The 26472-nt window shown below is 40.9% G+C and overlaps 1 protein-coding gene across 1 annotated transcript in view; it reads right to left on the bottom strand.

The window, feature by feature from the left end:
- Window positions 1–26472, bottom strand: part of vwa5b2 (von Willebrand factor A domain containing 5B2) — a 149928-nt gene that overhangs the window by 108153 nt on the left and 15303 nt on the right. Inside the window, exons 2-3 of the mRNA XM_017496114.3 lie at window positions 19460–19602; window positions 15213–15413 (exon numbers count right to left, since the gene is read on the bottom strand). Of these exons, the coding sequence (XP_017351603.1) occupies window positions 15213–15413; window positions 19460–19598 (340 nt within the window). The 5' untranslated portion in view covers window positions 19599–19602. The remainder of the gene's footprint in view (window positions 1–15212; window positions 15414–19459; window positions 19603–26472) is intronic.

Genomic DNA, 26472 nt, shown 5'->3' with positions numbered 1-26472 from the left:
CATGACGAATTAAGAGTCCCCAAAAATGAGTTCACCGTCACTGTGCTCCATGGATGTAACGGGGCATTCAGTACTAGAGCGGTTCTCTGAGCCGCTAGCTTGTGAAAGCAAAAAAGGGAAAAATGTAACCCATCAATTTTTAATCTCATCTTCGTGCCCAGTCAATCTACTGGGCCGAGACTTAATGTGTGCTTTACACCAAAATTTGTTTTCCTCACCCCAAGGTGTGATAGTGACTGATGAATCATTAGTGGGAAATCAGTTTCTTAAGAATGAAAAATTCTGTGTTTATCAATGGTCCATGTGTGATGAAGTTAGCATCTGTGTCCGGTTGTTAACGTCTGCTCAGGATAAAATGATGAATACAACTGCTGATTTCATGCTGTTCTCTGACCTCCATTGCATGGCACATATGCATGAAGGAAGAGACTTTGATTTTGAGTGGGAATGGTTTATAGATGTCCCAGAAGGCAAAGAGCTGTACCTAAAAGCCTTATATTGGTGTGACAAATTCTGTGCATGTTCAGTTAAATTAAGCAACATACATTTGTGTGCATTCTCTGACCCAGAATCAGTGCCCCAGGTCTCCCTAGCTAAGCCAAAGAACAAAAAGTGGGAAGACCTAGGCCCGTGGGTCAGATCGTGTGAGAGTGGGAAAATCACAGATTGGAAGCAGAAACCCACCTCTAACATATGATACAGCCCAACACTAGGAGTCTATAAAAAATTCTTTCAAGAAAAACGTAAGGTTAACCAGGAGGTGATGTGTCATGACAAAGGGATGTTTCTGGGCCTTGGGACAAGCCCCACACCTCTGGAGACACACCCAAGCCTGAGGGAAGTGCCTCCGGAACTGTGGGCCCGAGGGAAACATGATGTAATTAAAAGCTCGCAGTCAGGTGTGATCATGCCAAAAACTGATTTTTAGGCCCAAACAATCTCAGTGCCCTCTCAAACCTGAAGCCATTGAGCGCATTAGACCAGTATTCCATTCATTACTGAAAGCTGGGGTTATTGTCCCTTGCACAGATTCACCGGTGCACACCCCCACATATTTCTGGTAAAAAAGGCAAGAAAGCCCCTACTGCCTGATGAATGGAGATTTGTACAAGATTTGCAAGCAGTTAATGCAGCAGTAAAGCAAAGAGCACTGGATGTGCCAAATCCTTACACTATATTAAGTTAAGTTCCAGCAAATAGTGAATGGTTTTCCATAGTAGATTTGGCCAATGCATTCTTCAGTATTCTTCTGGACAAAGATAGCCAGTTTTAGTTTGCATTCATGTTTGATGGTCATCCTTACACCTTCACCTGTCTATGTCAAGGGTATTGTGAGTCACCAACGATTTATAACCGAGCACTGAAGAATAGCTTAGTACCTTTATTGCTTTTGCCAGGTTCCAGCTTGCTGTAGTACGTAGACGTTCTAATGATTTGTGCCCCCTCCAGGGCACAGTGTGAAACTGACACCGCTAAATTACTGCAACACCTTGCTAAGGAGGGGCACAAAGCCAGTCTCTCAAAATTACAGTTTGTGCAGCGAGAAGTGAGATTCTTGGGTCATGACATTTCTGCAAAGGGAAAGAAACTCTCAGCTGACAGAGCGTCTGCAATTCAGAAGATGCCCAAGCCCCTGACAAAGAAATGGGTTCTGTCTTTCTTAGGCATGTGCTCCTACTGTAGAGCTTTTATTCCAAATTACTCCATTCTTGAGGCACCCATCAGAGATATTGCACACGCAATGGGGTTGATGGCTCACTCACAGGTAAGCTGGGCGCCAGAAGCAGAGAGCCTTTGTAGAACTAAAGCAGGCTCTGCAAACAACTGCAACCTTGGGGCTTCCAAACCCCACCAAACCTTTTGTGCAGACTGTGTATAGGAAATCTGGCTGTATGACCTCAGCCTTGCTACAGAAGCATGGAGATAAAATGAGACCTGTGTCATATTTCTCTGGTAAGTTTGATCCTGTAGCAGCAGGGTTCCCTACATGTGTACAAGCAGTTGCAGCGGCCGAGAAAGCTGTAGTGGTATGCTGATAGATGGTAACCTGGTAGGTTACTCAGAGTTGACCCTCCTGGGTCCACATGTAGTGTCATTACTCCTGCTGGAACAGAAAACCTCACATCTGTCCACCCAGCGGTGGTTGTGCTATAACACTGTACTACTAGATATGCCAAATGTCATTATAAAATGATGTACTGTCCTAAACCCTGCCACTCTTCTTCCAACAGAGGGAGACGGGGAACCACATGATTGTGTTGTACTGACTAACGAACTCTGCTCCCCTAGAGTCGACCTGAAGGATGTTCCATTGGAAAACCCAGATATGATCCTCTTTGTGGACGGGTCTTTTTCTCAGCTTCAAAATGGCTCCCATTGACAGCTCTCAGGTCTTCATGTTGGTTTATCCTTTTTAACACCTAATACAGTCTTCAACAGTGAAATTCAGGGCTCAAACCAAGAGTAGACATTCAGAGTTATTAATTGTTTGAACATTAATCTAGCAGGGCACACTTGGGCAACAAGAAATAACTATAAGTCACGTGTTCCAATATTTTTTGATCACTTGAAATATGGATGGGTTCAAATAAAAGGTGCCATGTTTTAAGATGTTTAACACATCTAGATGTAAATATCAGGATACCAAAGGTAAAATTCTCCAGTGTGCAACAAAGTCTTATTCAAACAGTACCATGAGATGTCAGATCCACAGCCAGAGGCAGCAAACAAGCTCATGGTAAGCTCCCATGGGAACACAGACTTGCAATAAATTAAACAAAACTGAAAACATTTTACCTCACAAACAATCACAAATCCCGTGACTGGTTCTTCCTCAGACACGTGCATTGTCTTCAGTACGTTTAATCCTTAAAGACAGAGACCTATGCCCATAGTTAAAAAAAAAAAAAACCCTATTGATCTAAAATTAGCCTAAACGCCTATCCAAGGCATACCCAAAGTAAAATTAAAGCTGTTCTTGAACCATTTGGAGTACATGCATGGTTTTGTTCTGTTTTGAAAGGAAATACTCTGAAGTTTCAGACGCACTCTAAGTGCTACTGGTATTGAGTAAGAGAAGTGTGGACACACTGAAATAGAAGGTTTTTTCTGCCTGATTTTTTTTATAGCTACAACTGGGAGCTATTAGCTGAAAAACACAATTGGACACAGTATGAAGCCTTACCTAGTACAAGTTCAAATTTGATAACAATACCAAAGAACATGAATATTTTATATGTTTTTCTAAGGGTATGTCCATACATTTTACCAAAATAAACTTTTGGAGACTCCAAAGGACCCTTGGTAACCATGGACACATAGCTAGGATAAAAAAGGCTACTACTCTTGATACTACTCTTGACTCTTCTCATAATTTTGGGTACTACTGAAAGGTGACACTAAAAGCTATCATATCACATATCCAGCAATGTACAAAATGGATATTCATAATTTAAACCTTTGCGCGCATTTACACTCAGAAATATGAAACACTTGCCACTGATTACGCAGCTTTATGCACAGTCTTTTAAATTGAAGTGTTGAAACTTACCCCTAAAGCAGCATATCATATTTTTCAGAATTTCATTGGCTATATGATGCGCCAGTCATCCACACAATCGGTTGCAATAGGCTCAAGATTTTTATGAAGGAAAAGGAGAAGGCACTTCCCCTCAGCACGGACTCTCATTGGCTATTGAAGGCTATGGACAGGACATGGAAGCTCTATTGGTTTAAATGAGGTATTAATCGAAAGGTCAGTGTGCAGCAGCCATTCTGAAGTCAAGAGAAAAGGAATATTTACAAGTGAACAGAAGTTATAATGGCAAATACGTGAAAGATTAAGCACATCTGCAGGTAATTTGAAATTACACAGCAAGTGTCCGTGGGTATTTATTGATGTAATAATGTGTTGTGGACTAAATATTTTTACATGATTGGATCGTTTTGACCTTTGCCAATGTAACAATTTGTCAGGATGTTATCGATCAGTGGACTACTATGAGGCTTCATAGGTGAGTTGCCTCAGTTTTGTGTTTGTTTGTATGTTGGTGGTCCGACAGAGACATTGATTGTAGACGCTGTTGTGATTGTATCTTGAAATGGTTTGTATCAATTGAATCACAAGAATCTTAGCTTTCCAAAGATATATTGCATGAGTACCTACATATACATAGAATAGTTTTGTACATATCAAATTTACATGTATATAGCATAGTTTTGCACTAATCAACGCAACTGCCCACCAGAATGCCATGGAGATTCAAGTGGTTAATAACTATTGAACTCCAAATTTATCTCAGTTGAACGTTCAGATGCTCCATAGTTAACGTGGTTATGTCATCACATTCTGCAATATTGATTCGTCAAAGAAACCCATGCAGTTTGTCCCTCTGAGCCAAACAGGAATGGTTGTTGATGCTTAGTCCTACCCTCCATGCCCAGATTGTTTCAAACTGTCATCTACTCCACCAATCAACTTAATTTTTGGTCTTTTCGACCACCAATCAACATCTTTCTTTGGAAGTTCCTCATTTGAGAAATGGAGGTCAGCAGACATGGCAACAAAGGGCACTGCATACTCTGCAAGAAGTGCACTATTTGGATGTGTGCACAGTGTGATGTGGCACTGTACTTGTCACTCACATAAACTGCTTCAGTCAGTGGCATAGGGGTAGGGGGTCACAAGGTGGCACCTACAACCTCAGGACTGTCCTTACTGAATACAGTTTGTTTGTTATATATTATGTAAACTCTTCTTATATAGTTTGTGAAACATTTGCATTGTTTGTTCATTTGCACATAGTATATTTCTCTCTATTCATATATAGTTTGGGAAACATTTGCACCATTTGTTCACTTGCACTCAGAATATTTCTCTCAATTTGTATTTGTGAAGATCATCTGCACTATTTGTTCATTTGCACTCATTATATTTCTCTCTCATTTTGTGTGTAGTTTGTGAAAATCATTTGCACTGTTTGTATTTTTGTTGCACAACAAGTTTTCAGTACTTGTTACTGTTAGGTTTACTCACGCCACAAAGTCTTTTCCACATGGCTACCTCTGTTCCTGGACATAACCCTGGGATTATTCTGCCCCATTGTTTCGGGTTTGTCAGACTATTGTCAACTAGAGTGTCAGACTATTTGGAGGTCGATGTTCTCTCTTAGGTTATGGCCAACATTACAGTCACAGTCTCTTTCATAGGGGTTTGGGTTGACAAAGACACTGACTGACTTGTACCTGGAACAGTCTCTTTCACCTGACTTGGCAGAGTCTCAGTCAATGCAGTCTGAAGGGTTGGTTATGAAGAATCATCACAGAGACAGTGGTATTCTGGAGCAATTTCCAGATAAGGATCTATCGTTAGCTGTTTTCCTGAGTCACAAGAATTTGTAGCTAGTAACTGGTCCACATGCCTTTTCCAGATGAGATGACCATCAGCAAGTTCGACAGTGTACGACACTGGCCCAGTTTGTGCAATCACTTCTACTCCATTTGCCACCTTTCCCACAGTTACGAGCTAGCACTTTGTCTCCAGGTCTGAAACAACAATGTTTTGCTTTTAGATGTTTTGTGCTTGAACAGTCAGTTTTGTTTTCAGGGGCTTCAACAAATCCAGACAAATGGGAAGATTGTCTTTTGAACATAGCAGTAGAAGGAGACACCTTGGTGGTCGCATGAGAGGTGTTTCTGTAGGTGAGAAGAAAAGTGTTGAGACATTAAGTGATCCTTTGCCCCGTGTCGACATAAGAGCTTGCTTCATTGTCTGAACAAATCGCTCAGCATGACCATTAGTGGACAGGTGATAAAGTGCTGATCGAATGTGTTGTATTCCGTTAGCTTTTGTGAAAGCCTCAAACTCTTCAGAGACCAGCTGAGGTCCGTTTTCACTGACAAGTTGCTGTGGCAGGCCAAAAAAACAACCAAAAATTGAGCAAAGTTTTTGAAGGCTTCCAGAGTTTTCTCAAATGAAGTGCCTTTCATTACCTTGACCTCTGGCCATTTGCTGTGGGCATCAAGAAGAACCAAAGTATGCTGTCTTCTAACAGTCCTGAAAAATCTATATGGACTCTCACCCATGGTTCTTCAGGCCACTGCCAGAGGTGTAGAATACATAGAATAGTGCCTATACATAGCTTTTGACATGCACTGCATAATTTTGCTTTTTCCTCAATCTCCGAGTCCACACCTGGCCATCAAAGGTAGCTACAGGCAATGTCCTTCATCCGAACTACTCCACAGTGTCGAGAATGAAGATTCTCCAGTACTCGTCTCAATGGTGGAATAATGACCCTTGAGCCCCACAGTAGTTATCCAGATTCTACTGTTGGCACATTTCTCCTGGTCACATAAGGCCTTAGGAGCAGTGACATTTCTCCCAATTCCCCTCTGAGCATGAGATCCCAAACCTTGGACATCACTGGGTCAGTACGTGTGTGCTTTTTCACCTGAGCTGCTATTAGTTGAGAATTGTCCACCTCATTGAAGTAGAAAATTTCTGCCTTTGCTTGTTCTAGATGTGTAGTGGGCAATGGCAGACGGGAGAGACCTCCAGCATTAGCATGATGTTCCGATCGTCTGTACTTGATATCATACTGATGCGCAGAACACTCATGCGGCTTCAAGTGAAGGAACACCTGAATGTGGGCCAAAATAGAGGTGAGAGGTCTGTGATCAGTTAGAAGCATAAATTGCCTTCCAGACAAGAAATCTCTTCACCCCAAACACAATAGCAAGTGCAAAAACCCTTTGGGCATAGTTACATCCTGCCTTGCTCAAAGTTTGTGACACGAAAGTGATGGGATTTTTCCTCACTTGATGGCATGATGTATGACACCATCGCCCCATGCCATAGGGTGACGCGTCACATGCCAGCTGCACTGGCAGAGTGGGGTTGAAATGAGTGAGACTGGGCTAAGGCTGTTTTCACCTCATTGAAAAATTCTTCACATTGTTTAGTCCATTCCCACTTTTTGGATTTATTCAGTAGCTTGTGCAATGGTTTCATCCTGTTAGCAAGATTTGGCACAACCTTTGCCTAATAAGTCAACAGCCCCCAAAGGACTGAAGCTGACTCACGTTTTGTGGAGCTGGCGGTTCCACTTTGCCTTCACTTTCTAGGGTGCCTTATGAAGTCCAGAGCTATTGATCATGTGGCCCAAATACTCAACAGAAGGGCAGAAAAACTCACACTTGTCATTTCTGACTTTCAGTCCAAAACTTCAGTCTCTGCAAGGTGGCTTCCAAGTTACACAAATGCTCTTGCTCATCCTTCCCAGTGATCAACAAATCATCAAGGTAACACTGCACCTTGGTCAGCCCACTGAGAATCTGGTCCATTGCTCTTTGGAACAGTGCTGGTACAGAGGTAATCACAAACGGAAGTCTCTGATATTGATATTTTACTGAATCTTTGGCCCCCAGTGATACCGGAAAAGAGATCCTCAATAAGAGGCAGGGGATACCGCTCTGGGGTCAGAACCAGATTTATGGTCACTTTAAAATCTCCGTATAGTCGAAGGGACCTGTCTTTTTTATGACTGGCATGATTGGTGTGGCCCACTCACTCGTGTGTACTGGTCAAAGAACTCCAGCCATTACCAGTATCTCTAATTCAGCTTCAACCTTGGGTTTAATTGCGTACACCACAGGTCTGGCTTTCAAACACTTTGGTTGACTGCCTGGTTTCACTGTCAGTTTCACAGCAATGTCCTTCATATTTCCTAGTTTGTCACTGAACACATCCGAGTACTTGTTTAGAATCCCTCATAGTTTTATGTTTTTGTTCACCAGACGGACCTCTTGCCAATCCAGCTTAATCCTTTCCAGCCAAGTCCTTCCTAGCAAAGCTGGGTGATTGCCTTCAACAATGTACATTAGTAGTTTCCTTTTTTGCATATTTAGTCCAACTGTCACCTTGATTACCCACTCAACAGGAACTATCTCACCTGTGTAGGTCTTCACTGTAATGTTGGATGGCTGAGGTGTGAGATGCGGCAGCATTTCTTTGAGTGTTGTCACTGACTACGTTTACATGGAGAGCAGTAATCTAATTACTGACCTTACTCTGAATAAGACAATATTGTAATTAAGGTGTTTACATAAGTTGCTTTTAGAATACTCCTTTCATGTACCCGTTTTACATGTTATATAACATAGTTCGATTAACAGCACACATCATTATGTCACTGCGCCACATCGTTTGACGTCCCTCCAGAATTTCACATATCAACACACAGTTCGTCTTTGTTATGGTACCGTATACAGTTTTGAGTGTTTTTATAAAAAATTTTTACGAATGCTTCAAGTGCGGTTAATTATTTGTCATGCTATATGTGCTAATAGACAACTGCTTGAAGCGGTGGGCTGCATCCCAACCCGTGTACTTACCTACTGTTTGGTAGCCGAGATACATGTATTTCACCTTTAATAGGTAAGTACGCGGTTTGGGACGCAGCCGTGCTCCCTTGTTTGCCGTAAAACAGTTGAGCACTGCCGTGTGTGATTGTGTCCTGTCGCAAAATACGGTGAAAACTCCCACACGACGTTAATAGTGTGATTAAGGTGTTTACATGTCTGTAATAGACCTTGATAATGTGACTAAAACAGGAGTACTCCACATGTCTTAATTCGATTTGTGTTTACTTCAAGTATGACCTTAATCGGATTAAGGTAATTAAAAATCGCTGTTTACATGGTAGTTTCTTAATCAGAGTATTGTTTTAATTGGGTTAATATTGGATTATTGTTGTCCATGTAAACCTACTGACTGATACAAGTGATACCATAGCTCCTGTGTCCCTGTGTCCACCTGCATCTGTACTGGTTTCCCATCTAAAAGAGTAGCCTTGTTCATCTCCTGAAACAGATAAAACACAAAGCATCCTCTTCCTCTGTTTGTGGATCACTCTGTGTTTGCTGGGCATTTTCCATTTGGTTCATATGCTTTTGTTTGAATTTCTGAAAAGTTTTCTTTTTTGGCCCCGCATTTTTACTTAGTTGTGTCTTTTTGTTCTTGCAGGCGTGCTCAATGTGACCTTTCTTACCACAATTTCTAGAGTTCATGTCCTGGCACCAACAATCTCCAGGCTGATGCCCCACTTTCCCGCAGCGATAACATGGCTTATCTGAGTTTGACTTGTTCTTTGAGTCTGAATACACACTGTGCACTTGGGTGGTCGCACTTAGTTTTTGTGCCTCTTTTGGGCCTCTTCCATTGACATGCTAATCTGTATGGCCTTCTGTAATATTAAGTTACTTTCTATTAGTAATCTTTTTTGTATAGCTTCACTTCGAAGACCAGTCAAGCCTGTTGTATATGGTGTCACTTAATGACTGGCCAAACTCACAATGATAATTGTTTCAACCCTGCCATAAATTGAAAGAGATTTCCCACCATGCTGATTTCTTTTATGAAACCGGAATCTCTCTGCGACAATCAGTGGTTTGGGTGAATAGTGGTCCTCAAGTAAGCCCACTATTTCCTGATATGATTTGTTGCCTGGTTTCTGTGGCTGAGTTAAACTCCATAGCCGATTAAACGTTTTCATACCCATGACACTTAGAAATATTGGCACAATAGCTTCAGCTTTGATTTTGTTTGCCAGTACAAAGTAGTCAAAACGTTTGGTATAAGCACTCCACTGCTCTACTGATTCATCAAAGGGTCCAATACTACTGATTAACCAAGCCATTTTTGTTTTTACTCACCACCCTTGTTGTTTCTGTTCGGCAGCTCTAGTGATTCTTCTCCTTTTTTTTATGTGTTCCATCTTCAAATTCTTTTCTGTCTTTCACTCTATTTCCTTCCAGCGAAGACAACTCATTCCGTTCCGACTGTTGCAGCTGTGTACAGCATCGCCGCGCATCCACACTAACTTTCACTCATGGGGATAGCGTGGTCGGAGCGGAGGATTCGCGCCATGAACATCTATAGTCTTAAAATGCTGACTGTACAAAAACAACAAAGCCTAATGTGAGAACGAAAGGTACTCATTGGCAATTATGAAAAAATGAGAACTTCCGGCACCGCAGAGAGTGGCAGCATGACACAGCAGCTACCTCTCCCCTTTCCTAGTTGTTAACCATTTTTATATTTTATATACTTTTATTTGTCTTTTTTACTCACGCACTAACTTATACTTTATTTATTGGCACATTTTAGCCTTTTTCTTTTATAAATACTATTCTTGTGAAGGCTAATTTACCGACTAAGGTTAACTTTACCTGAAACAGGTAACGTTACACAATGAACACCGCGACCACCAGACAATGAAACACTGGAGTCTACTCACGTGAGGAGCTCTTGCAGTTCCGGGATCAACCTGTTGCATGTCCGAAGGAGATCCCGGTGAAGTTAAGGATTAGAAGACAAGGATGTCGTGCTGGCGTGATGGTGAGGAACAAGAAGACAGGGAGTCGGTGGAGATACAAGCCCTGTCTTCCCTCGATCGTCATGGGGAACGTCCGCTCACTGACGAACAAGATGGATGAACTCTCGGCCCTGGTTAGCGGGCAGCGTGAGTATCAGGAGTGCAGCATGCTATGTCTGACTGAAACTTGGCTGAATGAGACAACACCAGACTGCTCAGTGGAAGTAGCTGACTTCTCGCTAGTTTGAGCAGATAGGAAGAAACAGAGCGGTAAGAAGTTGGGAGGAGGACTTGCTGTCTTTGTTAACTCCAAATGGTGTAACCCAGGTCATATTAGCACAAAGGCATAAATCTGCACGCCAGATGTTGAGGTGCTGGCCGTTGGATTGAGACCATATTACCTGCCTCGAGAGTTCTCAGTCGCCATTACCGTCATTGTTTACATTCTGCCGTTGGCAGTGGCGGCGCGCGCTTGTGACCTCATTCACTCCACCGTAGCAGACCTGCACACACGGAATCCGAACGCTCTCCTCATCATTAATGGAGATTTTAACCACGTCAAAATCTCAAGGACACTGACCAACTTCAAAATGTATGTTACCTGTAACACCAGAGGAAATAAGACCCTGGATCTGATGTTTGCCAATGTTAAGGAGGCATACAGTGCCACCACTCTGCCCCCTCTTGGCAAATCTGACCACTATCTGGTACTGCTAACTCCAACGTACAAGACTGCTGTTAGGAGACAGTCTGTCACCATCAGGACTGTGCAGCAGCGGTCGGGGGAGGCCGAGGAGGCCCTGATGGAGTGGGAAATGTTCCAACACGATTACGCTGACGACACTGAGGGTCTGGCCCAATGTGTCACTGACTACATCAGGTTCTGTGAGGACAGTATCATCCCCACCAAAAGGATACACTGCTTCCCCAACAATAAGCCCTGGATCAACAGAGACATCAAATCTCTGTTGAACAAGAAAAAGATTGCTTTCATGACAGGGGACAACGAAGAGGCCAAGAAAGCAATCCAGAGGGAGCTGAAGAGAGAGCTGAGGAGGGCTAAGGTCTCGTATAAGAACAGGATTGAAGGGAAGCTGCAGCTGAACAACAGCAGAGAGGTGTGTGTGTGTGTGGGGGGGGGGTGAGAACCATTACAGGCATGAATAGACCATCAAGAGCAGTAGAGGGGACAAAGGACCGAGCCAACGAGTTAAAACAGTTTTTTAATAGGTTTGACTCAACAACGCTGACTGGACCCCTCTTCCTCTCCACTTCCTCAAGTAGCTCCCCCGCCCCCTCCCCTCCAACTCAGGCTCCTTCCTCCACACCCCTCTCATCACCCACCCCCTCCCTTCTCTCCCCTCCATTCCACTGCTCTCCAATCCCCCCTCCACTCCACTCCACTCTCCATTCCCTTGCCACTCCACTCCCCCCTATCCTCCACCCCGGTCTTCACAACCAGCCAGGTGAGACGGCAGTTCACCAAAACCCGGATCAACAAGGCCAGGGGACCCGACGACATCCACCCGAGGGTCCTCAAGGTGTGTGCAGAGCAGCTGGCAGGAGTGTTCTGGCATCTTTTTGACCTCTCGCTGAGGTTGAAGAAGATGCCGAAGATCTGGAAGACTTCCTGCATTGTCACTGTCCCCAAAATGGGACGTTCCAGCAACCTCTCCAACTTCAGGCCTGTGGCACTAACGTCTCATGTAATGAAGACTTTTCAGAGACTGGTTCTGCAGCACCTTAGGCCGCTGGTACGCGACTGCCTGGACCCTCTGCAGTTTGCATACCAGGCTGACATCAGCGTGGATGACGCCATCATCTACCTGCTTCACAGAGCCTACACCCACCTGGAGAAGCCACACAGCACTGTTAGGATCATGTTCTTTGATTTCTCCAGTGCTTTTGACACCATTCAGCCTCTCAGGCTGGCTGAGAAGCTCTCCGTGATGCAGGTGGATCAGGACCTGGTGGCCTGGATCCCTGACTACCTCACTGACAGGCCGCAGTATGTCAGGCTACATGGCTGCCAGTCAGACATCGTGGTGAGCAACACTGGCACACCCCAGGGAACTGTACTGTCACCATTTCTTTTCACACTCTACACTTCTGATTTTGCTTCGACTCTGGAACGAGCCACCTCCAGAAGTTCTCAGATGACTCCTCCATCGTCGGCTGTATCACAGATGACAGAGAGGAAGAGTACAGAGACTTGATTGAGAGCTTCATCGGATGGTGTGACAGCAACCACCTCCAGCTCAACACAGGAAAAACCAAAGAGCTGGTGGTAGACTTCAGACGCAGCAAGAGGCCCCACACCCCTGTTGTAATAAGGGGTGAAGGGGTAGAGATGGTGGACAAGTATAATTTCTTGGGGGTGCACTTCAACAATAAACTGGACTGGACAGACAACACAGAGGCCCTCTACAGGAAAAGACAGAGTAGGCTGTTCTTCCTGAGGAGGCCCAGGTCCTTCAATGTGTGCACCAGGCTGCTACGGATGTTCTACCAGTCTGTGGTGGCCAGTGTCATCTTCTTTGCTGGGGTGTGCTGGGGAGGTGGCATCGGGACTTGTGGCGCCAACAAACTGGGCAAGCTGGTGAAGAAGGCCAGCTCGGTGGTGGGGATTGAACTGGACGGTGTGGAGGTGGTGACTGAGAGGAGGATGAGAAGGAAGCTGAAAACCATCATGGACAACCCCTCTCATCCTCTCTATGCTGAGCTGAGGCAGCTCAGGAGCTCCTTCAGCCACATACTCATCCAGACCCGAGCCTCAAAGCGCTTTGGAGGCTCATTTGTGCCATCAGGCTCCACAACACCATAGCACCAAATTGACAGATTTAATCATGATTATATCTGAGACATTATCTGGTTGTAAATAATTATTATTGATTGTATAGTGTAAATAGTGTGTGAATACTTCTACAATACGGCATCTGTTCTGTTCTTTTATATTCCTTCGTGCTGCTATGTTGACCTAAATTTCCCCTATGGGGATTAATAAAGTTATATCTTATCTTATCTTATATTATATACTTCTATTATATTTCCTAAGAAGTACACAAGAGGAGTGAGTGAGCTTTAACTAGGTGCATGTCATTATTACTCAAAATGGCACCACACTTGGTTCTACAGCATTTATGTACAATCACATAACACAGAATGAACAATTCTCATTTCATAAATACACAAGTATTATTTCTGAACATGACACTAAGGAGCTAAGGAACTTTTACATCTGTACCATCAAGAGCATCCTGATGGGAAACATCACAGCCTGGTTTGGGAACAGCACCAAGCAGGATAGGTGGGCTCTCTAGTGGGTGGTGCGATCAGCAGAGCGCACTAACTGCACTAAGCACCCTAACTTGCAGTCCATCTACATCTACATCTAGTCTATGCTGGACCAAGGACAGGAAGTGCTTCCGCTCCCTGAAGGCTAACACAGAGAGGATGAGGAGGAGGTTCTTCCTATAGGCCATTCGGGTCCTCAACCAGGACAACACCAACATTCCTTTAATAGATTTTCTATTCATTCATCTTCAGTAACCACTTTATCCTGTATTTATAAATATTTATTATATCAGTGGGCAATTTCATACAACTACCTCGGCTTAAAGTTGCACAGCATTATATTGCACAAAACAGCTGCACATATCTGCACTTCATACCAATTATACTCAGACTATTGCTGTCACCCATCTTTATATTCTCACATTATATTTTCATACTTTTTAAAAATGTATACATTTTCCCTTTTTCTAACTCTATGTAAATTCTATTTATGTCACAGACAGTCATAAAAAGCATTTCACTACATGTCATACTGTGTATGGTTGTCTGCATGTCACGTAATGAGGGTTAAGACAAATGCAATTGCAGTTAAGAGCTTTAATGAAGAGTATAATATCCAGAGGGCAATTTAAAAGACAGGCAGTGGTCACACGATCTGGCAAAAAGTACAAAACAGGCAAGGCAGAGAATCAAGGTCAAAGTAGTAAACAAAGTCAAAAACAAGGCTAACAAACACTTGATCAAGGCTTGGTACACAACAGGGAAAAGCACAACTGAGCATATTAATTCACAAAGACATTTTGTGTAAGAGTCTCTTAAGTAGTGTGGTGTAATTGAGTGTGTAATTGGAAACAGGTGTGTGCAATTAGTCTGCAGGAGAAGGTGAACATATCTGAGTGTTGTTTGGGAATTGTAGTTGTTGGCCATGTTTGTAGTTTGCAGTGCATTCTGGGAAATGGAGTCGCATGACAATGTATGACAAATTAAAATTTTTATTTGAATTTTACACTCTGGTGGGTGCACTACCAAGACATGTTTGAAGCCATTGTGATGACTAATGTGCAGCCTCCACCAGTTCTGTAGAAAACCACCTTGGAAGTACAAAAATTAAAATAGAAAGAAGAAGATTATATTTGTAACCACAGTTCTAGAACTATGTGGAGGAATGGTAGGTCATCTTGGTAACTTGGGCTGAAGAGAATGGCCAGAGATGGGCCAGCTTTTATAGGCCACCCGTAACAGGTTATGCTCATAAGGAAATTTGTATTTGGCAAGGAAACAAGCATATGGACATTACAACTGCCCCGGTGGTCCTCTACTTAGTCATAAGAAAGTCAGTAAGATACTTACTGAACCATCCGTTTTTCTCTAAAAGATTTACATAGACATTATTCATGCTTCATCAGCATGATTGGAAGCAGATAATCCATGGAAAGATAGGTCATATTTTCAATCTGACACTTATAACTCCAGATCTCAAATGATGCAGCACTAAAAGTGTGTGTGTGTGTGTGTGTGTGTGTGTGTGTGTGTGTGTCTCACCGTTGGAACACTGTATGCCCTGGCCTGTCCCACCACAGCAGGACCATTGCTTCCCATGAATGCCTGGCATTGGGCAGCAGTTGGGGCAGCAGTCCTCAAGGTTCCCTCGACTCTGGACCTTTACACTCAGCAGCCTTCCAGAAATGACTGCCTCAAATCCCACCACCACCTCCCGCTCACCCAGTGGGTACACAAAAACTCCTGTAGCACAGGAGAAAAACAGATCACACTGCAGAAAATTGAGACAGAGTGAGACAAAATGTATTAGACAGAAAGCTGTCCTGGTCTAATTCACCTGACTCAGCTCATGAAGGGACTTAGTCATTAGTTGCAGAGTTGCGTAAAGTATATTAGAACCAAGGTCTTGTATTGAGAACCATTGAAGTTGGTAGCAATACACAAAATACAGCTTGTAAATCTTCTTTATTCTGATGTTTTAAAGCTGACTCATGTCATTACAGAAATAGTGTTTAAGCACCTACTTCTTATTGTTCTTCAAGAACGTATAGTCAGGTCCATGAATATTTGAATATTGACTAAGATATAGTTTATTTAGCTTTTTACCACAGTATTTTGGAGTTGAATTATATTGATAATAATACTGATTATAATTATATAGTCCCCTCTGAAACTACTGGAACGGCAAGGTCAATTCAGTTTTTTTACTGTACACTGAAGACATTTGGGTTTGTGATCAAAAGATGAATAGGTGAAAAGAGTTTAGAATTTCAGCTTTTATTTCCTGGTATTTATATGTATATATCTTAAACCACATAGAACATAGCACATTTTGTATCAGACCACCCAATTTTAGGCAAGCAAAAATATTGGAACAAGTGACTGACAGGTGTTTCTTGTTACCCAGGTGTGTCCTGTTAGATTGATTGTTTAAACAATAAATAGCTCTGAACATCTACTCTTGGTTTTAGTCTCCAGTTTCACATGTGAAGCCTGGCATTTGTTGTTAAAAGGATAAGTCAACATGAAGATCTGAGAGCTGTCTATGGGAGAAATGCAAGCCATTTTCAAGCCGAGAAAAGAAAAAGAATCAAAAATCAAAGAAGAGGGCAAAACACTGGACATAGCCAATACAACAATTTGGAATGTCCTGAAAAATAAAGAAACCACTGGTGTACTGAGCAACAGACACTAATGGGTTGCCCAAGGAACACAACAAGGCTGATGACTGAAACATTGTGAGAGCCGTGAAGAAAATCCAAAAACAACAGTCAGTGACATCACCAACATCCTCCACAGGGCAGGGGTGAAGGTATCACAATCCACTGTTCAAAGAAAACTTTGAGAGCAGAAATATAGAGGTCATACCACAGGATGCAAGCCTCTCATCAGCTGTAAGAAATGAAATGCCAGACTGGAATTTGCAAAGGCATACAGAAATGAACCAAGATTAACCTCTACCAAAGTGATCTTCTTCTTCTTTTCATGTCAATGTTCCACTTCATAGTGGAACCATCGTGGTGGAAAGATTATTATTAGCAGTATGATACTGAACGTTGCCCAGGGTGTGCCAGGGGAGGCTCCTTGCATGTCTGGGGGAGGAAACCAGAGTAGCCAGAGGAAACCCCCACAGCACGGGGAGAACATGCAAACTCCGCACACACAGGGCCATGTTGGGAATCGAACCCCCAATCCTGGAGGTGTGAGTCGAACGTGTTAACCACTAAGCCGTGTGCCCTACCAAAGTGATGGAAAGGCCATTGTGTTGAAAGAAAGGATCTGCTCATGATCCAAAACATACATGCTCATCTGTGAAACATGGTGGAGGTAGTGTCATAGCTTATTAGCTGAAATATTAACTGAAAAAGTGTCCATGGATCCACAATTCGAAAATCTACCGGAAATAGTAGACCATCCTGTTATCTTTTGGATACTCATTTCAACATACTACAATTTGGGACACACTAATTCTCATCTAGAATACTATTTAGTATGGATCCTGTGCCTATTTATTGATTAAATAATGAATGTGTGACTTTCATCTTTAACATGAGGGTAATTACATCCATATCGGGTGCACAGTATATGAATTACAGGACTTTATATATGTGGTCATCCCCTTAGTCTCCTTAAGGGGCTAAAAGCAATTGGACATTTGGCTGTTCAGTTGTTCCATGGCCAGATGATTTTATTCCCTTATTATTTCATTTAAAAGTAAGCAGATAAAAGGTCTTGAGTTGATTTCAAATGTGGCATTTGCATTTTACTTCTGTTGCTGGTAACTAGGGCTGCACGATTATGGCCAGATATGATAATCCAGATATAATAATTAATAAAACCAGATATAATAATTAATTATAAAAATATATAATTAATAATTATAATAAAACCAGATATAATAATTATTTTTGATCAATATTGAGATCTCGATTATTTATCACGATTATTAATTGATTTTAGGGACAACATATTTTTATTGTACTTTCACATTTAAATAAACAGACTGCTGCTTTCTCCTCCATGTTGTGTTACATTCCTGCTAATGTACAAATCTTTGCATCAAATTAGACTGATCCTTAAAGTGCATCATCTCATAGAAGCAAAATATAAATAAAATTGTACCCAAAATATAGGATAAGTAAACAGTGCCATCAACCAAATGAAAATATGCATCACATATAACAATATGCAACCAAATGAAAACAATTCAGGCGTATGCAGAAAAGGCAATAACAGTGTTTACAGGAGGAGAGACACAATACAATTTCTTTTAGGAGATTACAAAAATTTAGGAGCACTGTTGAAGTTTAGCGTTTTTTTTTTTTTTTTTTCTTTTTAAGAGATGGTAGCGGTAATGTGCCACAATATAACACAAAAGTAGGCATGAGAAAACCTGAGAAAACTATATTACCTCCCAAACAGAGTTTTTAGACTGATGGTATTCTTAGTCCGTGACCTAGTGAACCAGTATCTAGTGAAGCACTTCTGTAAGTCGTTGCAGATAAGGGTGTATGCCAAATGCCATAAATGGAAATGGAAATGTAAGCAAGCAATCAGTAAGCTGAAAAATCAAAACATTGGTTGTGGCCAAATCAACAATTTGGTACATTCTTAAAAAGAAAAAATTGCATTGGTGGACTCAGGAACACAAAAAGGCAAGGAAAACTACGGAACACAAGTGCAGTAGATGACAGTAGATTTATTTCCTTGGTGAACAAAAATCCCTTCATAGCAGTTGGCCTGGTCAAGAACACCCTCCAGGACATAGGGTGTATGTGTGTCAAAGTCAACAATCAAGAGAAAACATCAATAGATTAAATACAGAGGGTTTACCACATGGTAAAATTGACTTGACTTGATGTAAACCACTGGTAAGCGACAAAATCAAGAACACCAGATTAGAGTTTGAAAAAACATCTTTTAAAAAGCCTATAGAGTTCTGAACCAACATCCTGTCCAACAACATCTGACAGATGAAACAAAGATCAACTTGAACCAGAATTATGGGAAGAGATGTGTGAGCAGGAGGGAACGAACTGCTTATGATCCGAAGCATACCACCTCATCTTATGGCATAGGCATGTATGGCTGCCATGGAACTGGTGCTCTTGTATTTATTGATGATGTGACTGCTGACAAAAGCAGCAGAATTCTGAAGTGTACAGGGCTTTATATTGTCTGCTCAGATTCATCCAAATGGTTCAGAACTCATTGGATGGAGCTGTACAGTGTAGATGAACAATGACCTGAAGCAGGTCAATCACCTGACCTGAATCTAATTGAGCATGTATGTTACTTGCTGAAGGCAAAATGCCCCAAGAACAAGCAGGAACTGAAGACAGTTGCAGTAAAGTCCTGGCAGAGCATTACCAGAGAAGAAACCCAGAGTCTGGTGATGTCTTTGGGTTCCAGACTTCAGGCAGTCATTTGATTGCAAAGGATTTGCAACCAAGTATTACAAATGACATTTATGATTGTTTCATTTATGATTGTTAGTTTGTCCAATTACTTTTTGGTCCCTTAAAAAGTGGAGACTGCATATAAGAAGTTCTGTAATACCTACACTGTTCATATGACTTGGATGTAAATAACATTAAATTAAAATCAAAGTATGCACTTTGAGCTCATATTCATTATTTAATCCCAGTTATTCAATTATTTTCCAATAATTTCAATTCCAATATTGTGGTAGACAGCTAAAATAATAACCTTGTCAATGTATAAATATTTATGGACCTAACTGTAGATTATATTTCTTAGCAAGGGTGAGTGTGAATGTGTGTGTTCACCTTCCACAGGTTTGGGGTCAGTGTTAATGTATGTCAAGTGTGCTGTGATTCCCAGCGAACAGCCATTGGCACAAGATGTGATGCGAGAGCTCTTCAGCAGCAGTGGAGCCCACGTGTCACGGTTTCTCAAGCCTGGCATTGTCCTTTTGCACAAACACATATAAATAACTAGAGTTATTAATCATCCATGAGTGACCATGGAAAAACACATAATTCATTCATTCATCCATTAGTCTTCAGTAAACACTTTAGCATATGCAAGATAGCAGTTGCACTCATCCCAGGAACCCTGGATGCAAAGCAGTTGCAGTCCTTCTCCTGGCACCATGCACACACACACACACACACACACACATTCCCACACTCCTTCACATTTACCCTGAATTCACACTGGATATGTCTCGTAAGTGTCATGGCAAGGGTCATTTCAAGCACCATGTCAAGCACTCAGTCTACCCACACCAGATGCCTCTCAGCTGTGTGTCCATGCTAGCTACGAGCAGCAGAAAGAATAACAGCGCACTTCGTTATTAATCTGTTTTGGCAACTCTGGCATTCAATTGCCAGTTATGAGTAGGTGAATTTACATTTCTGGTATTTTTTTTTGTTTTGTTTTAAAGTTTAATAATTACTGAAATAAACCTATTTCGAGCACTACCAGAATCCACCGACATCCACACCCACAATGCAGCTAGACTGAAATGTTTTTTTTTTTTTAAAGATTGAACTGAAGGAGGCCATGACATGATGCTACACTAGACACTTGATGTGGTGTGTCTGGAGTGAATTGGCTTTTATGTGCAATTTGCCTTTGCCAGTCTGCCTAATGGCAAGTTTTTGAGAGGTTGGTGGAAAAGACCGTTAGATTTAAGCCAAATTAATTTTATCACAGCAATGTGATACATTATCCAAATAGTCTCTGCTGTTCCTTATCATGAACCCATGGTTAATGAACTCGCACCACACATCTATCAAAAATGATGAGAACATCAGGAAATATGTCCCAGTAATCGTGAAATGTTTTTTTTAAACAACCCTTGCAGACATAGGGCACAAATACACACACACACACACACACTGCCCAGCAACGGTAAGGCAGAGATGATTGCAGTGACAATGTACATGTAAATCATTTGCAGACTAAAAGCGTGCAATTATGGTAACACACACACACACACACGCACACACACACACACACACACACACACACACACACACACACACACACACACACAAGTTTAGTTACTAATTAATAATTTTATATCTTTTTTGTTTTAGGAATTATGCAATTCAAAGTGAATATCAAAGCAAGTATATTCAACTTCTATCTTTTGAACACTTTTGAACTTTCAATGCTTTTTAAATTAACTACTGGCTGCAAAACACTGTTTATACATCTTGATTTTTGATTTCTGTAGCCCATATTATGTATTTATAACAACATAATATTGTCATTTTAATCTTTTCAGTTTCACTGTTTGAATACTATTACTATTTTGTTAATATTCACTTATTTAAAGAAAATAAATCCATATGTTTAATCAGAAATGTGCACCATGTTGTTAAACTATAGTCAGTAGAGTCCATTTTGCTGAACAGTGAAATGTGTGTTTGTGTACACATGTGCTATTCAGCAGTGTTTTTTTTCTGCTAATGGCCTTCATGTCCTCCCGTTTAAGTGGTCCAACACCTGCTACCTGAACAGTGAGTCTGCTCACTGAGATTTACTGCACACAGTGTAAATATTTCACACACACTTGCATACACACCACTGCTGTACTTGTGCAGTGTTCTTTCTCTCTCTCTCTCTCTCTCTCTCTCTCATATGTGTATATATATACACACAAGCAAATACCTTGGTGGAAGAGTGGGGTAAGATCTCACAGCAAGAACTGACAAATCTGGTGCAGTCCATGAGGATCAGATGCATTTTAGTACTTAAAGTTGCTGGTGGCCACACCCAAAACTGACTGCTACTTTTGATATTGACCCCCCTTTGTTCAGGGACTCATTATTCATTATTCTTCATTATTATACTCATTATTCTGTTTGTCAAATGTCTGTGAAACTTGTTCAGTTTATGTCTCAGTTGTTTAATGTTTTTATGTTAATACAATTTTCTACATGTTAAGAAATTTTGTGGAACACACATATATAACAAAGGCAACCTGAGTAAACACACAATACAATTGTTTAAAGGTTTTTTATTTTTTTATTTTATTGAAGCAAAAAAAGTTCTCCAACACCTATTACCCATATTAAAAACTAATAACTGTCCATTTAAGGTCCTGCCACAGTACCTCAATTGGTTCAAGTCAGGACTTGGCTAGGCCGGTCCAAAACTTCAATTTAGCATTTTTGAGCCAGTCAGAGGTAGAGTTACTCCTATGCTTTGGATCATTCAGTATGTTTACATGGACAACAATGATCCGATATTAACCCATTTAAGACAATACTCTGATTAATAAACTACTATGTAAACAGCGATTATTGATTACCTTAATCCAACTAAAGTCATACTCGAAGTAAGCACAAATCAAATGAAGACATGTGGAGTATTCCTATTGTGGTCGCATTGTCCATTTACAATATAGACATGTAAACACCTTAATCACACTGTTAACATCGTGTGGGAGTTTTCACCCATGGCTTCAAGCAGTCATCTATTTGCACCTACATCATGACAAATAATTAACTGCACTTAATATAATTAACTTCTCCTTGTTGTGCTCTTGAAGGAATTTTGGAGGGTTGGCCACTTCTGGGAAGGTTCAATACTGTGCAGAGTTTTTTTTTTTTTTCCCCATTTAGAGATAATGGAAATATTAATAATGGAAATATAAATTGAAATAGCTTTGTAACCCTTCCCAGACTGATGTATTTCAATCACCTTCTTCCTCATCATTTCTGGAATTCTTTCAACTTTGGCAGTAACACTTAGTGTGTTACTGGGTAAGACCTTTTAACCAACTTCATGCTGTTGATTAGATTGAACCGGGCTGGCAGTAATCAGGCCTGCTTCCATCTAGTCTAGCTGAATCACATTAAGACTGCAGTTGCACAGATTTGGGGAATTGTAACTACTCAGGTTTCCTTTATCTTAGATATCGTTTTAATTACTAAAACAATTTAGTATGAGATATCTACAAAAACAGAATAATCAGGATCGGTCAAGCACTGTATATTATATATATATACACACACAACTGCCAAAATAAAGAACTTTTCCCAATTTTTTTTACTACTTGCTTCTTACATATGTAGACAATGTGGAGCTTAGCATATAGACCAATATAGATCTGCTTAGCAGCTTGTGACTATGGTAAGAGCTACAGGTATCCACTCATCTAAATATCTTCTATCTCTTCTCAGGCACAAACAAAGCTGTTGCTCTAACCCAATACGTGCGTTCTCTCTTAGATAGAGACATGGTTGAAAAAAGTACACTCCAATGTGTACAATCAAAATAAAGATAATTCCTTGTTGACAAGAACAGTGGCTTTCATCCAATTCATGACTGGTTCATTTCAGCATACCTGCATGACCATTTCCCCAGAACACAGATGCATTTTAAGGTTTGCCTTCCGAGGCCAGGCATTCTAATTCTATCCTTTGGCCTCTCTTAGTGCTAATGGTGTTTTGGAGAAGTGCAAGTTTTTTTTTTTGTCACATTCATAGTCACAGTTTACCTAAATATTCAGCCTGATCAGCTCTACCACTGAACACACTAAAATGCTCTAAATGGATGAATGCATGGAGTAACACCGGATAGAGCATGGGCCACACTGGTGCCACGGTAAACCCATCCGTCCGTACGTCCATCCATTTTCTGTACCACTTATCCTACACCTGGTTGTGAGGAGCCTATCCCAGGGGATACAGGGCACAGGGTGGGGGACACCCTGGATGGGGTGCCAACCCATTGAAGGACACAATCACAATTAGTCTACAGTGCATGTCTTTGGACTGGAGGAGGAACCTGGAGTATCCAGAGGAAACCCCTGAAGCATAGGGAAAACATGCAAGCTCCCCACACACAGAGTAGAGTTGGGAATTGAACTCTCAACCCTGGAGGTGAGAGGCAAACGTGCTAACCTCTAAGCCACCATGCCAACCCCCTACCCCAAACTGTAAACATAAAACATAAATTATCATAAACATGTCATATTAACATAAAGATTATAATGCAACTGTTAAAAACTGCAGACATTCATAACAAACTGCATATTCATAAAATAACCACAAAAAATAAAGAAAAACAAAGAAAATTTACAGGTGGCAATAAGCTACATAACATTTGTTCATGCATCATTAAAACAACAGTACTTAAACTTTACAATTGATAAATTGGCCACATTAGTTACCAGCTACAAAATACAGTAGTTTTGTAATGCAACAGTTAACAACTAACAAAAAAGTGCATTACACTTATTTTGTTTTTCAGTCCTAGAACTTTAGGGAAGAACCTTCCAGAATTCATCTGCATAAGGACTTTCTTAATAAATTCATAGTAATATTTGAGCTCTTTTGGATATGCCAAATTAAGCACATAGATTGCATCCAGCATCACTGCAACAGATCTGATGTGCTCAAGAATTATAACCCCATCAACAACAATTCCAATGTCCAAGATCTCCTCCTTCCTTTCTAATGAAACAAATGGCCATGATGTGGTTTGCCAGGTCTTTCAAGAACTTATCTGTTTGAATGCCCTATATTCAAATAAAAAGAAACATAATAAGAAGCTATTAGACATTGTATTTTATTTTTTTCTAACTGACTAATTGATTCACATAGCTTGGTTCAAAACAAGTGGTATGCATAAAACCAATTAATTTTTTATTATTAAAATCAAAAACTAAATATAAATTAATTAAATGAGCAAAATTGAATAATGTTGAATTTAATTAGGGCCAAAATAATTTTCAGTGTGGTAAGCAACATGGTTGGAAAAGTGACATGAGTCGAGAGATATTAGAATAATAAGAAAAATCAATACAACACACTTCAGTCTCACTATAATGGTCTATTATGCAATTAACATCATGATAATCATGAATCTGGTTTTGAGTCAAATAAGAATGAATAAATACATTTATTAAGCATTTATAATGTGAGTTAAAAATGGCTCACTATTTGGCAGGTATTTCATTAGAGTCACCTTTTTATTCATGCAATTATAACTGTCTATCAATGATTTATAATGCACTTGTAAATGAGTTATGCTTTTGTATATACTCATTAATTAACACCTTTATAAATGCTTTACAAAGGGAACCTTAATGTAAAGTGTTACCCCAACAAGCAATATATATGGCCAACATATGTGGAAACCTGACCATCTCACCTATATGAGCTTGTTGGACATCACATTCAGAATTAAGGAGCATTAATATGGAGTTGCCCCTCTTTTGCAGCTATAACAACTATAAACAGCCCCAGACCAATATCCATCCTCCACCAAACTTTACTTTTGGTGCTATGCTTTCCAGTAGGTAGAGTTCTCTTGGCATCTGCCAAACTCAGATTCATCCATCATACTCCCAGATAGCGAAGCATTAACTCATCACTCCAAAGAACACGTTTTCCATGCTCCAGAGTGCAGTGGTGGTGTGCTGTACAACATTCCAGGCTTATGTGCAGCTGCTTGAAAAAACCCTTTTAATAAAGCTCTCAATACATAGTTATTGTGCTTATGTTGCTTCCAGTGGGAGTTCGGAACCTTGAGTAACACAACAGGATATGCAATTTTTATGTGCTACATCCCTCTTCTTTGAATTTGCATGGTCCATTGCTTTGTCGATGAGCTGTTGTTGCTCCTAGGTGTCGTATCACAGCCAAGCCAAGACTCAGTTTCACAGGAGACACCGCTGACTACAAACATGAGAACTACACTTCCCACACACGTATGTGCTCACCTTCCCCGGAGTTCTAATCACACACAGCTGCTTCCAATCACACACACTCTCACTATAGCATTTAAGAGACTTTGGAAGCAAACAGACTTTGTGAAGTAATACGTTCAGTAGACTTGCTCTCTGCCATTTTGCCAACCTGTTTTCTAGTGAGTTTTGACCAGTGTTTCCGTACCCGACCTCGTTTTCTGCCTCGCCCAGTTTTGCTTGTTTGCCTGATCGCCTGACCCCTGCCTGTTTTCACGACTACGAACTTTGTCTCACCCTTTGGATTATCCTGCCTGGACTCTGCCACCTGCAACTGCTTCCGTCTCCACCCTCAGAACATGACACTAGGCACTTCCATTTCACAATAACAGCACTTACATTTGCCCAGGACAGATCTAGCACGGCAGAAATTTCAAGAACTGACTTGTGACAAAGGTGGCATCCCATGACAATGTGACATTTAAAATCACTGAGCTCTTCAGTACAGCCCATTCTACTGTCAGTGTTTGTCTATGGAGATTGCATGGCTACATGCATGATATTATACACCTGTTAGCAATGGGTGTAGCTGAAACACCTGACCTCATTAATTAGAAAGGGTGTACACATACTTTTTGCCATATAGTGTACATTGAGTACATGGGCCAGAGTGCCTGGTTAGAAACAAGGCAGAAACAACTGCCTAAAAAAATTAAACTTAAGACACTGCACTAGGTATTAATTCACACTGTCTTCATGTTTCTGCAACTCCTTATACTCTTAGTTGTAGTCATATGAGGAGAGCGACTGAGAAGAAATTAGGCCCTGTAAAAGGGACAAATAAATGCATTTAACATTGACAACCAATTTCATTGATATTATGTATGAATTTATGCATGCACTGTATCAAATGTACAGTACTGTATGTCCTACTGTGCTGGCCTGCAGAATCTTAAATTAATCAAAAAGATTTAATTGTTGGTAAACCAGTTTAGTAGATTTAGTGAAATATAAAAATTGGACATATAGGATGACTGTTATAGAATGTTCATAATGCATTTGTTTGGCTAACAAAGAAGCTTGATGAATCTAACTTACAGTGGATATAAAAAGTCTACACTCCCCTTGATA

The sequence above is a fragment of the Ictalurus punctatus genome, chromosome 20 (assembly GCF_001660625.3).
Source record: "Ictalurus punctatus breed USDA103 chromosome 20, Coco_2.0, whole genome shotgun sequence".
Taxonomy (NCBI): domain Eukaryota; kingdom Metazoa; phylum Chordata; class Actinopteri; order Siluriformes; family Ictaluridae; genus Ictalurus; species Ictalurus punctatus.
The sequence above is the reverse complement of the archived record's forward strand: the minus strand, read 5'-3'. Positions and strand labels throughout refer to the sequence as shown.